This window comes from Zootermopsis nevadensis, unplaced genomic scaffold, assembly GCF_977971745.1.
Source record: "Zootermopsis nevadensis isolate Lab colony 2312 unplaced genomic scaffold, Znev_1.0 Znev_ptg000016l, whole genome shotgun sequence".
Taxonomy (NCBI): Eukaryota; Metazoa; Arthropoda; class Insecta; order Blattodea; family Termopsidae; genus Zootermopsis; species Zootermopsis nevadensis.
The window spans coordinates 1,518,916-1,533,848 of record NW_028259148.1 but is presented as its reverse complement, the minus strand read 5'-3'; the positions used below and the strand labels follow the sequence as shown (position 1 = coordinate 1,533,848).

The 14,933-nt window shown below is 35.7% G+C and overlaps 2 protein-coding genes across 3 annotated transcripts; one reads left to right on the top strand and one right to left on the bottom strand.

Moving 5' to 3' along the window:
- The first annotated feature begins 318 nt into the window (after positions 1-318).
- LOC110831720 (synaptic vesicle 2-related protein) lies at positions 319-12,131 on the top strand. Of its 2 annotated transcripts, XR_002543678.2 has the most exons (14): positions 319-480; positions 1,143-1,350; positions 1,493-1,677; positions 2,092-2,163; positions 2,864-2,988; positions 3,304-3,367; positions 5,627-5,752; positions 6,377-6,588; positions 7,145-7,320; positions 7,443-7,554; positions 8,043-8,127; positions 8,554-8,643; positions 9,330-9,519; positions 10,539-12,131. XR_002543678.2 is itself a non-coding variant. In XM_022068034.2 (13 exons), exons 2-13 carry the CDS (start codon positions 1,155-1,157, stop codon positions 9,465-9,467), a joined length of 1,581 nt encoding a protein of 526 aa, XP_021923726.1. In that variant the 5' UTR covers positions 319-480; positions 1,143-1,154; the 3' UTR covers positions 9,468-12,131. The 2 variants fall into 2 exon arrangements, 1 of the variants encoding a protein (XP_021923726.1); XM_022068034.2 differs by having other exon boundaries at positions 9,330-12,131.
- Positions 12,132-12,765: 634 nt separating this feature from the next.
- On the bottom strand, positions 12,766-14,931 carry LOC110831721 (ribosomal RNA small subunit methyltransferase NEP1). The gene is made up of 5 exons (XM_022068036.2): positions 14,676-14,931; positions 14,432-14,584; positions 14,017-14,107; positions 13,479-13,687; positions 12,766-12,958 (listed from the first exon to the last, which is right to left on the bottom strand). The coding sequence occupies exons 1-5, from the start codon at positions 14,817-14,819 to the stop codon at positions 12,845-12,847; spliced, it is 711 nt and encodes a 236-aa protein (XP_021923728.2). The 5' UTR covers positions 14,820-14,931; the 3' UTR covers positions 12,766-12,844.
- Between the last annotated feature and the right edge of the window lie 2 nt (positions 14,932-14,933).

The window sequence follows — 14,933 nt, the reverse complement described above, 5'->3', positions numbered from 1 at the left end:
ATTGTATCTCTACTCCCCATTCTCAAGGAATTTTACTTAATTAAGCACCGGGACAAATTTACCTATTACACTGAAGAATCTACAAAGAAGGCATGGCACTCTTTGCTGACAAGTCAGCAAGGAAAAGGGTTTTTTTTCCGTTCAAGTGAGTATCAATAAAATATATTGCACAAGATTGAGCAAATTTTGTGCATGTATATATCTCACGCTTACATATTTCGTCCTGAGAATATATTTTACATGTTTATTCTCGAATTCAATTTTTGTGATATTGCATATGGTGTGACATTCAATCTCTTCATATGTGCCGGCATTCCTGCCAGTGCTGCCAACATTTTGAAATTCTATTCGCACAGTACTTCATTTGTCAAACAAATTCCTTGGTTATAACGGGTTAGTTTCGTATCGTGCAGGGCAATGTATTTGATCCGTGTCATTGACTGTTGACTGCCACATTACTAGAATCTGGGACTTTTATAGGTATAATTATATGATAAAAGTGTATGTGTTTATAATGCAGAGCTAAAATTTACTTGGTTCGATTTAGTGTGTTGTTCGTCTCTTTGACAGTTCTGTAAACTGACAAGTAAGAGCATAAGTGTGGTGATTTCTTTGAATCGTCTAAGTGTACACATTCCAGTTGCTACTGATATTGCAGCCACAAAACACAAATTTAGCCATTCTGCTTCTGAAGTTTAGGTTAGATTCTCTGCTTAGACTAGACTGAGATTTCTCTCAGTCTCTCCAACAAGTGTTAGGTTAAGTATTTGAAACAGGCTATCATTACATTTTTTTCTGATTCATCATTCATAATTAACCTCCAATGCAGCATGTCACGAAATAAACATTTGGACTTTGCTACATTTCAACAAATTTTCTTTTGAACGTAACCCATGAAGATGCATGCATGCTTCCTGTCTATTTGCCTAATAACTATAAAATCATTTTGTTTGAATTTAAGGAATGCAGTTCTGAGGAACATGTTAATGGAAATCACAACAAACAATTTCCAACTGTTTTTTAGCCTGTAATAAGTACTAATACTAACTGAGCAATTATTAGCTTCATAAGAGGTACTTTGCTCAAATGTGTTGGTTAATTTTAGCTATATTTGTTACATACTGCATTGTTTTACTTTGTAGATAGTCTGAAAGATGTCGCAGATTCTGTCTGCAGTTCGTCGCACAACGCGAGGGCGTTTAACAGCTGATTATGAGGATCTTGACGGGCAGGTTACAGAATCTCTGCCCAGTGGAGGTACCATCCCAAGACAACTAGAAGATAATTATGATAATCATATGGCCGAAGCTGATGAGATAGAAATGACATCTGTCTCTGTAATACCTGATGGTGTGTATAATTCAGTATGAGGATTTGTCATAAGAATGTTACTGAAAGTAATATGAATATATAAACAATCTTTTTACATTATCTTCCGTGTCGATATATCTACCACTCTGAAATTAATGTACAGCGATGCATTTTCTTCCAGACACTTTCACTGTGACGCAGGCAGTGAACGCGTTTGGTTTTGGGAAGTTTCAAGTGAAACTGTCTCTCTTTACTGGGCTGTGCTGGATGGCAGACAGCATGGAAATGACGATACTCAGCATCCTTTCACCCGCTCTTCATTGCGACTGGCACATCACACGATACCAGCAGGCTCTTACCACCACAGTAAGTGTTTGGCTGATTTTCTTAAGTGTAGCGTCCAAAAGTGAATCCAGTGTTGTAGGGTTTCTTCTGTATTTTGTGAGAAAAAGTTTTGTGTTGCCATTTCTAAGAAGAAATTATTTTTGTTAATTTATATACTTTTATTTGTTCAGGTAACCACTTTCTGTGGTAGGGCTTCTCGAAGGAAAACATGTTCTAAAGATAAATGACTAATGAATTCAAATTGTAATTAGTAATTATCTGCAACATTTTCCTAGTTAATCTAGAAAGGGTTACAGCGACCATAAAGAAATAAATTTCAGTTAGATTAATTTTTGTCTGTGCTCTTGACATCTTAGTTGAATTTTCTTAAATTTTCAGTGTTTTAAGACCAAAATTATGAAACTGTTTTTTTTTATGGTTTTCTTTCTTGTTCAGATTGTGTTCCTAGGAATGATGCTTAGTTCCACATTCTGGGGGAACCTGAGTGATCGATATGGAAGAAAACAGGTTGGTAGAAGCACTGGACTAAGCTTCGTTAAAGTAACGCAAACTCCGCACCTCGATTTCCGGTTTATTGCGTCTACTGAGAAATTTACGCTTCAAAATAATATCTCACTCAGACTGAATGGGTGTTTTGTTCCACTTATATGAGCGAAACTGTTCTTCTAAATCATGAAAATACTAAAATCGAGACTCGGGTCCGTTCTTAACAAATAAGCGTTAATCGGTTGCCTTCTTGCAGTAAAATGGCTGATATAACATTCAGCTCTGTTATGGAACTTTTGCAATGTTCGTTGCTTTTATCGAGTAATACCGTAATTTAAATGTGGCATTATATTTTATTTAACTATCAAATATGTTTGTATTTTATTATATATAATATAATTTTGAAGTCATTTGCTTCCAGCTGCATCACTCTGATCCAAAAATTGTTGGACTGGCTTTGCCATGCTGGTTTTATTTTTAATTTATATTTTTTTGTGCATGTGGAAAAACTGTGCAGAATATTTTATTTCCAACACCTGCTTCCTGCACTTTGCACAGACATATCATAAATTAGATTATAAATAAGCCAGATAGTTCTCGCGCAGAACCATTCTTTCTTTCGATGAATACGTTTTCAAAGATGTTGTCAAAGTACCCACTAAATTAAATTTATTTTTGTGTTCGTCGTAAACGCTAATTCTTCCCACTTTAAATTTTTCAGGCGTTGACCTTGTGCGCAGTGCTTTTATTCTGTTATGGCCTTCTGAGTTCCTTGGCGCCAAACTTCCTATGGATCTTGTTTCTTCGCGGACTTGTCGGATTTGCCATCGGCTGCGTACCTCAGTCGTAAGTGAGACCCCTTAGAAATTATAATGTAGATTATGTCCTCGCTAACATAAATATAGTTTTGTCTATTTGAGTCCGTGTGCTGGGATTTGTTTTAGTATTCCTTTTTAAAATTTTATATTTGATTGTGATAATTTGAGTCACCTCTTTAAGTGGTGTCAGGTCATAATTTGATATTTAAGGCTGTTACAAGTGCGACCGACTATTGCAACGATTCCAGTCATCCATTTATAATCAATAATTGAAACATTGTCATTGCATAACCTAGGAATCACTCTGGTTACCAGTGTAGTGGATCATTTCGTTATGTTTCAGTGTGACGCTGTATGCCGAGTTCCTACCAACGAAACAGAGGGCGAAATGTGTTGTACTATTGGATGTGAGTGCTGTCAGATGCTAAAATAGAACTTTACATTCTCTGCCTTGTTATTCTTTCAGGTTCATGGCTTCTGGGAAAGGACTATTTAACAATATTAACTATAGAAGGTGATTAACATACTGATGGAACCTAAAAATTATGCTTTGTAAATAGCTGACCTTGCCGTAACACCCAGAGTTAGTTTTAAGATGTCCTGTGCATATGCCATTTTATTTTTCAGTTTATCTGCGTGAATTAAGTTCATGCAGGGTAGTTGGAATTCCTTGGAAAGGAGACCTACAGACTGCACTGTGTCCTTCGTATGTCAGAATTATGGTTGTCGTGACCAGTCGGTTGATTTGCATAGTAAATTTTGTTTTAACAGTTGATGATTTTATTTAATTGATTTATTAATTTGTCAAGACACTCAGAAGGACATAAACAATTTTTAATCTCTGAATGTAAAATGTATTTTCAAATAAGAGTATTTTTTTTATATGAATTTGTTGTGTATATAGAATGCTTTACAATTTGTATAATTTATTTCATCCCTAATTTTGTACCCTTGGTGCTTCTATTAGCTGCAAATAAATTTTTCCATCGATCTCAGTCTGTACTGCACACATGGAAAGTTTTCTGAACAGATTATTTCTACTGTCAGATTTTAAATTAAACATTTATTGTTCATTTAATAGTACATAAGATGTGATCATTTAATTTGTGGGTTAATAATTTAATTTGTTAATTACTCGATTGACGGCAAATATTAATTGATTAAAATATTAGCCAGTCGATACGTAGCCTTGGTTACGAGGTCAGTGAATGGGATAAGTTCGTACTAACCGTCTATAAAGTGAAGTGGTTACTATATGTCCCAGCTACTTTTAACAATCTGTAAATCTTTCATTTTAGCCAGTTGTTCTTTGTAATGGTGAAATGTTGTGTTTTGTTTGCAGTATGGACTGAATTCTTAAATATTATTTAGACGAGATTCAGCTTCAAAGATTTAGCTGGTATACTGCTAATCTTAGATGTTCCTGCTTGTTAGTTATTTAGAGCTTAGTAAGTAAGTAATTAATACTTCTCTGTCTTTCGTAGCTGCTTCTACACAGTTTCATCATAACACTGCAAGCTTCTGGACTTGGTTATGGTTTCTTAAACCACAACTTCCTATATTCTGAAATTTTGTAAAGAAATTATGTATTTCCTTGATTTTAAGATGTCATCTATTGTTTAGTCACACTTTTGATAGTTTTTCAGTAAAAAAAGATGCTTTATCAATTCTTAGATGACATCAAATGTAAGATGTACCCTAATTTCATAAATTTTAAAATGTGAAGAAAAGTGTGTCTTAAAATCAAGGAAATATGGTATTTTTAAATGTGATGCAATTTGTAATGATGTTACTCCAGAATACATTAAATATAGTATTGGCTTCATTTTAAAATTATGTATTTTAATAATTACGTTGTAAAATTCATAGTTGCTCTGAATGTTATGATACTCATTTTTTCTCTCAGATTCCTGAAGATGGTGGTTTCGTTATATTTAAGATTGCTTTATAATTAGGCCAATGTGGTACATAAAACATAATTAAATCCTATATATTAAATTATGTTCAGAAAACATCAAAAAGTAATTATATTGCTCGTTCATGGGAAATGACAAAACTGTCATTTAATGAAAGCTTGCGGAGTTGTTCTGACATTAAGTGAAGTCGTGTAACTGTTCTGCAGTGCTGCTTGAATGGGTTCTTTGCAATTGTGTATGAAAATAGATAACGCTGGCACTGTGCGATGAAAGACGTCTTAGTTTCTTGGCAGTGAAAACTTAATGTAAATATCTTATTTTGAAGCATCTTATTTCAAACCTCTTTATCTGATACCTACCCATTTTTTCAGACGCTGATGTGTAACATTTTAGGCAGTCTATTTATACTTGTAAATTTAGAATTTATGAAATGTGTTCTATTTTCTTACGCCATCTGTCGTTTAATTGTCTGATATTGTACAGTACGTCTTCCTCAGACATTTTGTCGTACCTGCTTGTCTTTTAATGGTGACACACATTTTGGACATTAATCCCTCTGAGTGAAGATATGTTTCATTTCAGAATAATTTCTCCATCTACAAGAGGTTCTATTTCTTCACCTAAATTGCTTAATTTCTGACTCTGATGTGAAGAGAGTTTCTTAGTACTTATTTTATAGGTTATAATTTTAATGTTTTAGCGTAAATGATTACAAATGACAGGTAGTCAGTAGCGGTTGATGTGTTTCAGTGTTTCTGGGCACTGGGGGCATGTTTTGAGGTGTTGCTAGCCCTGATCGTGATGCCTACGCTCGGCTGGCACTGGCTGCTTGCTCTTTCAACCATCCCACTTCTCGCCTTTGCTCTCATCACGCCAGTGAGTTCTTTTGCCTTAAGATGTGCTCTTAGAATTTACATTAATTCATAAATTTAGAATTTTGTGTACTACTGAATTCTTGTATTCATTTTTATGCAACAGATGTAAAAAAAAAAGTCTCATATTTTTGCAATATTTCATTACTTCTTATTGAATGGTGCTGGTGTTGCTGCCAGTTTAGAAGCTATCTCTCAGTCAGCGTGCTTTACCGTAAAAATGGAGAGCGTAAGGGTCTCCAAAATGTCAGCATCGTGGCCTACGCCCATGCAGCGCCACCTTTCAGAAATATGGCCCACATGAAAGTCTGATATCTCGTATAAGAGAGTTTTTGGAATTAGGAGGTGGTCATATCGACTGTCTGAAGATTACAATCATGACGCTTACCAGATAAGGCTGAGAAAAGGCTTTTTTTTTAAAAATTCCTTAGTTCCACCAGTAACTGAACCAGTTACCTTCTGAATACAAGTCTCTCACACCTACTGCACATTGTATGTGTTTGTGATACAAGGTTTTTTGTTAAAGAATTTAATGTATGAAAGTGAAGAGTCTTTACGCGCCTGCAAATTAACGTGTCATAGAGCGGTCTTGTAAGACGCAGGTTTTGATATGTTCCCGTAATTACAGTGGTTACCAGAGAGTGCTAGATTTCACGTGGCATCAGGACAACCTGAAGAAGCTCTGGCAACTTTACAGAAAGTGGCAAAGGAGAATGGAAAACCTATGCTTCTAGGCCGCCTGGTGGTGGATGATGCAGCCACTCTTACTCCAAGGGGACGTGTTACACATTTGCTTCGTTCTGAGCTTCGGAAAACTTCTCTTCTACTTTGGTTCATTTGGTGAGAGTTTGTTATGTACTTCATACATCTGTAAGTCCTTCATATTACACTAATCCATTTACATGGATTTACAACTAATGAGGAGGTGACAGTAACGTAGGCTACTTTACACTAATTTCAGCACAAAACATCTATGTCCTGGATGAGATTCAAATACAGGACCATGCAACCATGTGTAGGACAAATATTGTCATTTTTATTGGCATTAAATATGTAGGGTTGAACAAAAGTTTTTGTTGCAGGTGCTGAAAGTAACACATCCCCCCCACCACGTAAATAAAACTGGCGCTTCTTCGCATTCTCTATATTTGCAAGAGGAAATTATATGTTTCCGTATTTATTTATTTTTGATTTTAGGTCAGATCTTGTACTTTACTGGTATTAGCTTGTAAATATTATAATTCTTGTCAATATTATTGCTCTCCTTTTTGTAATTATGTGTATTTTTCTCCAAGTTACTTACTTCACTTTTTCATTTTATAACATCTGATTACTGTGATAAAATAACGCTGCACGTATATCAGTTGTGTCGTCAGTTCCGCTTTGCCTTTTACAGGATTGTGTGTGCATTCTGTTACTATGGAATAGTTCTGATGACAACAGAATTGTTTGAGACTTCATGTGCAGATCAAAGTAAGGCAGTGACTAATCTGGAATGTGCTGCGGATTGCAAGGAGCTGTCCACACAAGATTATGTTGATCTTCTTTGGACCACAATAGCCGAATTTCCAGGCGAGTAGAGTTTAAATTTTTCAAAGATTGTTCTCGACAAAGTTACCCTTACAGCAGTCCGTTACTTGTTTCCCATAACTACTTGTATAAGCATGAAAACATCGGTTTGCCGTAATTTTCAGGAATATTTGCAACGGTGTTTGTAATTGAGAGGTGTGGAAGGAAGAACACAATGGCAGTACAGTTCGTAATTTTCGCAGTTTGTATCTGTTTCCTCTTCATCTGTACTGAGAAGTAAGTACCACTCTAGTGATGTTACTTCTTATGCTTCTATTCAGTCTTTTAATATTCACAGTTACTGACATTCAACACCATAATTATGTCATTTTATTTTCAGCATGTTGATGATCACTTCTAAAATCACTAATAGGACGATATTCAATTGTATTATATTATTTAATAAATTCAATTCAATTCAATTAAGCAGAGATAACTAATGATTTGAATTTTTATTTTTTACTTTGTTAGACTTTTCAATAAAAATGTGTTAAAGGACCACATTAGATTTTCATGTCATTGTTCGCAAATAATTTATTAGTATCAGTATAACCAGAAAGGCGCGTGGCAGGAAAACACGAGATGTGGTGTTCATTGCACACATCAGAAACTGTAATATTATTATTCTCAAGTGTGAAATATGTGTGCAATGAACACATCACCTTATGTTCAATTTATATAAAATGCCTATTGTATTAATAGAAATTTAATTTGCCTCGTTCCAGTCGCGTGTTTCTTACCATCATGCTCTTCCTATCACGTGGAATCATAGCTGGAGTTTTTCAAGCTGCGTATGTCTACACACCAGAGGTGAGCTCGGCGCTGTACAGATTTAGCCTACTACATATGGAGTAATCAGTTTATATTAATGGAAACATTCAGAATCGTACATTTATTGATACGTTCCAATCAGTTTTTCATATGTGTTCCTCTACAAAGTCAGACAGCCATTATGATTAAGTACGTAGGATTTTAGTTTCTCATGGGTTGTAGCGCCATGTAGTCTGGTAGAAGTTTACCAGCGTTTCAGAGGTCCTTACTGCCTTCATCATCAGCAGTGATGGATGTATCATCGCCCTGATTACGCGGTGCTGCGACCCAGAATGCGGCCGTCATGGCCGTTGTGATGACTCATTAGCGACGCAGATGTTAACTGATAGACAAAGAAAAATAATATTTGTTTCTATTATCAAGTTGATTATTTTCCTAGTACATTTTTTAGTGTGTGACTTTCAGGTGTACCCAACGCCATTAAGAGCAGTTGGTGTAGGTACCTGCAGTGCAATGGCTCGGTTGGGCGCCATGGTAACCCCTTATGTGGCTCAGGTAAGCCGCCTGCAGCTAATTACCTGTAACGTGCAAGAGACAAAATGTTGTTACTTATAATGTTCATGGTTTTCCTGATTAAGTATTGATTTGTACGCTGATTAATGATGCTGTTATCAGTTACAGAACTTATTAATTGTTAGATGAAATGTAAGTTGAGGGGGAAGGGATGGATAAAAGGCAGGTACATTCTACTTAAAGTCACCTGGAAGGACTGAGGAAAGACATGAATATCAATCAGGATACGTGGCTTTTAAATATTAAATATTATAGTAAGAAGGTTGGTCTGGAAGTAAATATTCACGTCACAACCGCAGAATGCATAACAAGATCATACGGTATAAAGATAGCTGTCCTTTAAAAATGTGGCAAAAGTTCAAATGGCTGAGAAAAATAATAACATTTCAAGATTACATTTATGGCTACTATTGATTTCATAATGCAAAGATTACAATATACAAAACTGTAATTTTACGTGGTGTTTTCAATGCCCCTCATAGAAACAGAGTTTGAGCGAGTTTGAGAATATGGCAAGGAGAATATTTGGATTTAAGAGGTAGGAAATGACAGGGGTAAAGAAAATTGCATGACGGTGAGCTGTGCCAAATATTATTAAGGTCATCGAATCAACGAAGGTTAGGTGGGAAGGGTACCACACATTGGAAATGATTTTTTTTTTCCTGTAGGTTCTCATGCAATCATCTCTCACGTTGGCAACGTCTGTGTATGGGTTGGCAGCTTTGCTGGCAGCCGTGGCATGTTTCTTTCTTCCGATAGAGACGAAAGACCGTGAAATGGTAGAGACGGTGGCGCAGAGGTCATGAAAGCGACTTGTCTCAACTGCAGTGGAATCTCTACACATCGGACAATAATGCTGTAAGACTTTGCATAGTTCGTAATTTATAATGGTACACTAGATCATTTCTGTATTTGACATATGCATTTAACCTCTTCTCGTATGTTTCTTTTATAAATTGTTTTATGAAGTATTTACTCAAACATGGTTATAATATGAAGACATGTATTTTAACCAGGTCTACAAAGGATTTATAGTCCCTACACATTATAAATGTCTCATATGGGATTATGACTATCTCGTGTGCTGCTGCTATCAGAGTAGATCTAGTTCATGGGTACTTTTGGCTCCAGCCATGTTGACTGTAATGTCTTCTGGGGATTTCTGCATCTGGGTGATGTTGGGTCATGGTTATTTGATTTTATTATGGGATTACGGGATCCCAGTGTTAAACCCCTGAGAAATTATGCCTTGCTGTAGCTTCACAGTGATATGATTCTATTATACCTCTCTCAAAGGTTGTCCTTCATTCCATCACCATTCTGTACCATATGTCGGCAGATTCTCTGGTTAGGCTTCACCTATTACTAAGCTTTCGGCCTTTACTCTATTGGTGCCAAGTCTCATTGACATCTCGTTAAACTGACTGATTTGGAGGGTGATCTAGTTGAACAATCTCCGTACACTGCCACTACTGAGGTTTGAACTCGCGGACAGTTTCTCGAAAGCTGCTAGACTGGTCACAGTGTTAACATTTAACCCTTGGGAATTAAACATAGACCAATGACACTAAATCACATTTGTTTATAATCTTGCATCTTGTGTCTTTTTAATAGTATGGATTAGTGTATACAGACAAATAGTATTTTTTTTATGATAAATACTTGAAAATTACTTAATGCTTGAGAGATTCTTATTAACTATAGAAATATTTTTTTTCATGAAACTTTGCAGCTCAGGTGCTATTATCATTCAACCAAAGGCAGCCAACTTTCTTTTAGATGGATGTATAATTCTTTTATGACTTACTTGCACAATCTGGTAAAGAATTTGGTCCATAGCCTCCTCAATTCTCCTCTTACATTCGTTCCTCTGTTAGGTCCGTCTGTCCGAGGCTTTGATCGAGGTTTCGAAACATCTTCCTTTTTACGGCGCAAGGTTGTTAGCCTTGCGACCAACCCCCAACCTGGAGGACCAGGGCACCTGTCTTGGTCTGACCTCTCCCCCTCGACCAACCCTACCAGTAGCTATGCTACCGCCAGCATAGCTCTTGGGGTCACCGAGGTCCTCAAACCCTATCATCTGGTAATTAATTATGGGATGAAATACCATAATTTTAGTCATAATAAGTATTTTCTATGACCATGTGTAGAAGGTTTTTATATGTTCTGTTTCATAAGAAATGGTTTAGTTAATTTTAATTATACAAACTGCTTTGCTTGATTGATGCCAGATTAATTAAGTATTGCTTTTAATTATAACCAACTAGTAGATTCAGTGTTCTGAAGTAGGTAGTGGTATTAAGCACTGCAGCAGGTATTACTTTGTTTTATGCATTACGTAGAATGCGTAGTATAGGCTGCACATGACAAGTCACCAAAGTAGTAGCTAGTCTGTGGAATCGATGGAGATTTTAGTTTATTGCATGAGCTTATATTTCTCATCTTTAAATACAATATGTGATTTCCAGATTGTTTCTTAAAAGTAGGTTCACATCGCAGGAAAACTCACCTGTTAGTGGGGGATATAATCTGGAAATAGGGATGCATAAGAGGGGGAAACACGTATATTTAAAAGTTACTAAAGGATAATATTTTCCTGCTTCTACTGTGTGAATCATCTGGCTCATATTAGTACGTGTGACATTCATAATATTACACAGTCGAAATTGCTAAAAATAAATTAATAAGCTATTATTTCAGTGATATATGTATGGATGCCAAAATACAAGTTTCATCAAAATCTGGCTCATGTAAGAGACAGAGTAATTTGTTGAAGATGACCGACTTCTTGGACGTTGCACTGTGCAGTCTGGCAGAAATTTACCATGTTTCAGAGGTGTCCTGATGATGAAAGTTAAGCATCTCTGAAGTATCGGTCAGTTCTTGCCAGACTAAACAGAGCAACATCCCAAAAGGTGGCCGTCTTCATATTTATTGCTGGGAGAACTTGAAATCTCACATACTAATTTATTGATGAGGTGTAGAATATTTTGTGTATAATTTCATATTTACATTTTTAAATTAATATTTAATTTATTCTGTATTTGTATTGTAGCTGTTGATGTATCATGTATGTATTGGTGTTAAAAAACACTACATATCTCATAATGCTCGTAATATGTAAAAAGTAATTTATTTTCATTCATTGTACTGAATTTTAAATTTACGGTAGAAATTAAAATTATTTCTTACAAACTTTGCTTTTAGGCCAGGCTTTCTGTGGGTAGCCATAATAAAGTGTGTGTATTCTTGAGTTTTCTTTTAGACAAGTTGGTGCATCAGAGGTCGACACCTGCATTAAAATGTCTTATACATGTTTAAATTACACAATTTAGCCAATTTAACTGTGGATTGCCATACATACATGATCTATGGTGAAGCAGTCTGGCAGAAATAAATTTGTTTTTGAATTGTACGAAGGCGCGGGTTCTTGATACCTACGTTTTAAATTAAAACTATGAAAAATTCAAGTCACTGCAGATAAAATTAGTTTATATTTTTATTATTAAGATAATTTGGTGATTCAACTTTCCTTTCCCTTGAGCCAAGAATAGTTTACCCAATGGCCAAGAAACCCCTCCTGGCAGTATTTTTGAAAACTGATAGGTTAAGTTTCAATCGTCTTCGTAATACTTATCATAAGATGACAAATTACCATAGTGAATGCTGAAATGTAAATTTTATTGAAATATGCACAGAATTATTTATTTCAAATTATTTGCTGCAACAGCTTGTATTTAAAACATTTTTTACCTGGAAAAGATATTTTACGAGAGGGTTTTAAAGTCATTAGCGTGTGTGGCATTTGTGTATAAAGCAACAGATCAGCTGAGAATCATGTTTTTTTTTTAATACTTTGGAGTAAAGAAAATTAATGAGCTAGTAACAAATAATTTCATGGGCCTGATTGTAAGTGGTCCTAGGCCAGATGTGACCTGCTGGCCACCAGTTGGACCACCTTGACATAGAGTTAAAGACTGGCATCTGACTTTGATCTTAAGGTTGGTGCAGATGGTAGTTTATTCCTATCCCATGTATACATGAATAGTGTAGCGATTAGACATTGAAGGTAAATGTACCATTACTTTCGTCTTTATAGAGAAATAAGATAAAGGTGGCTTTAATTTATTTAAAATGCTTTTACATCTTGATGGACATACATGTATTTTAGCAGACAATTCATTCACACAACACCCCACGCTTCCTCAAAGCCAGAACACAGTTTGGTGCACGTGAGAGCCGCAGACAATGGGTAGTTGCTGATTGACACGTTGCTCTCGACATATTCTGGGTTAACCTGCGACATAAAGATGAGGCCATCACATTTAAAGAGCATTTACAACATTCGGGTATCTAGAAAACGTGCATTCTTATCAAACACATCCATTTTAGCAGTGTTTGTTAAATTGAAATTTCATTATCATGAATCATACTTAATTTTAATTATACCTTCACAATGAATCCATTACTAAATTGTCTGTTAAGAGTTAATAAAGTGGAATGCCATTAAAGTAATTCCAGTAAATCTAAATAAAAATCATTCACTAAAAGGATTTAATTAGTGGATCGTGAACAAAATCTTGCAAACTTCAATGTTGTATTTGTGTTAAACTTTTTACGGCTTAGATGACGGCTGTCTTTTCGGTTGTAGCGCCATATACCAACGTTTCAGAGGTCCTTGTTGCTCGGACTACACTGCTACAACCCAGAAGATAGCCATCTTCAGACTCAATGGCGTGAAACCTCAAATCATACTTAATACACCTTAACCATTCCAGTCTAAAAATTAGAAGTTCCTTCCAGATGTCGACAGATACCTTGCCATGTGCTACTGCACCTACAACAACAGTGACTGGTTCGTCACTAGGTACTAAATCTCTAGGATTGACGACATTAGGTGCTGAAAATGAGGTGCCCAGTTTGCGACAACCCACTGGAAGATGGTCTGTGACTGGGTTGCGAATTACTTTAAGGAGCTTTGTTGGTCCATCTGTTGCTCTGACACTGAATTTATGAAGTAACTGCACTGTAAATAGAACAAGACATATCTAGTGTTCACTTCCAAAAAAAATTAAGAGAGACGTAGTGTTCACTCGTACGATAATGTTTCAGAACAGATCTCCATGTGCTTAACTTAGGTCAAAGTCAGAATGCCTGCACTATCTTACTAATTAAGGAAATATCTTTTAAAGAATCAATAATTGATTCTGTACAATCTTTAGACTGCTAAAATGAAGAAAGACTGCAATTGTCATCCTCTAGTTTATGTAGCCTTGTAGGTTAAAAAAGACTGCCTTCATAAAATTTCTCTTTAACATTAATGTGCCCAAAATCATATCTGAAACCGAAACTTACCAATAAGTCCAGCAAATCTCTTAAATGTACGTGGTATTCTTGTTTGTGGATTAATTTCTATTAACACATTCTTTTCTGTGTGTATATAAACCTGAAAAAGATACCCAATGAACTGTAAACATTCAACTTACAACTCTAACATATTCCATGATGCAGTATGTTATTAACCATTGCTTTTAACTAAATGTTTGCGTTTCTACGAACTTCATTGCCACTGGTGTACAATAACAACAACAACCCTGGCATACTTCAAATTGTATGCTTTGTTTCTGTGCTAACAGTTGTTTCAATTGTACTCATTCAGGAGAATACCTCAACACGGACATTTTCCATCGTGAAGTTGTCAAGATAACAATTAAAATGAGCAAGACGGAAAACAAGTTACTATGAAGTTCTTTTATGCATCACCAGTTACCTGAAGAAGGCCTGCTCTATTGAGGGGACTGTCAAGTAACATAAGAAGACACTGATGAACAATATCCGGTCTACATGAACCGATGTCACGATTGTATTTCTTCAGTATGCTCACGTGATCGTCACAATTTAATAACTGAAATGAATTTCCCACCTGAAATTAAAGGTAAGATTTACAATTGACAATTTTATACGTGTTTATTCAGTTTCAGTTACAACTACCTAACCTCAAAAATATTTCTCACTTTAACACTTTCCAGTTGTGCATTTTCGAGAATAATTATCAGACGCTTCTCTTGATTTCGTAAATGCGCTACAACCAAATGTTTAGGAATTGGATCAAATTCGTATTCGTCTTCTTTACATCCTAATTTCCTCTTTTTACCCATATTTTAATTTAATTAAACAACACACACATCGACAACCCAACGTAAAAAGTTAGCAACGCATGTGATGAGTCTCGGTGTTTGTATATTGTGCTGCCATCTTTCCATAGCTAAGGA

Bases quoted from the DNA above. Each gene is read 5' to 3' on its own strand.
- LOC110831720 (XM_022068034.2), top strand. From the start codon at position 1,155: ATGTCGCAGATTCTGTCTGCAGTTCGTCGCACAACGCGAGGGCGTTTA. The intron at 6,589-7,144 runs GTGAGAGTTTGT...TGCCTTTTACAG, and splicing joins CTTCTACTTTGGTTCATTTG to GATTGTGTGTGCATTCTGTT. The intron at 8,644-9,329 runs GTAAGCCGCCTG...TTTTTCCTGTAG, and splicing joins TAACCCCTTATGTGGCTCAG to GTTCTCATGCAATCATCTCT.
- LOC110831721 (XM_022068036.2), bottom strand. From the start codon at position 14,819: ATGGGTAAAAAGAGGAAATTAGGATGTAAAGAAGACGAATACGAATTT. The intron at 14,108-14,431 runs GTAACTGGTGAT...TATCTTTTTCAG, and splicing joins ATAGAGCAGGCCTTCTTCAG to GTTTATATACACACAGAAAA. The intron at 13,688-14,016 runs GTAAGTTTCGGT...TTCTATTTACAG, and splicing joins GAGATTTGCTGGACTTATTG to TGCAGTTACTTCATAAATTC.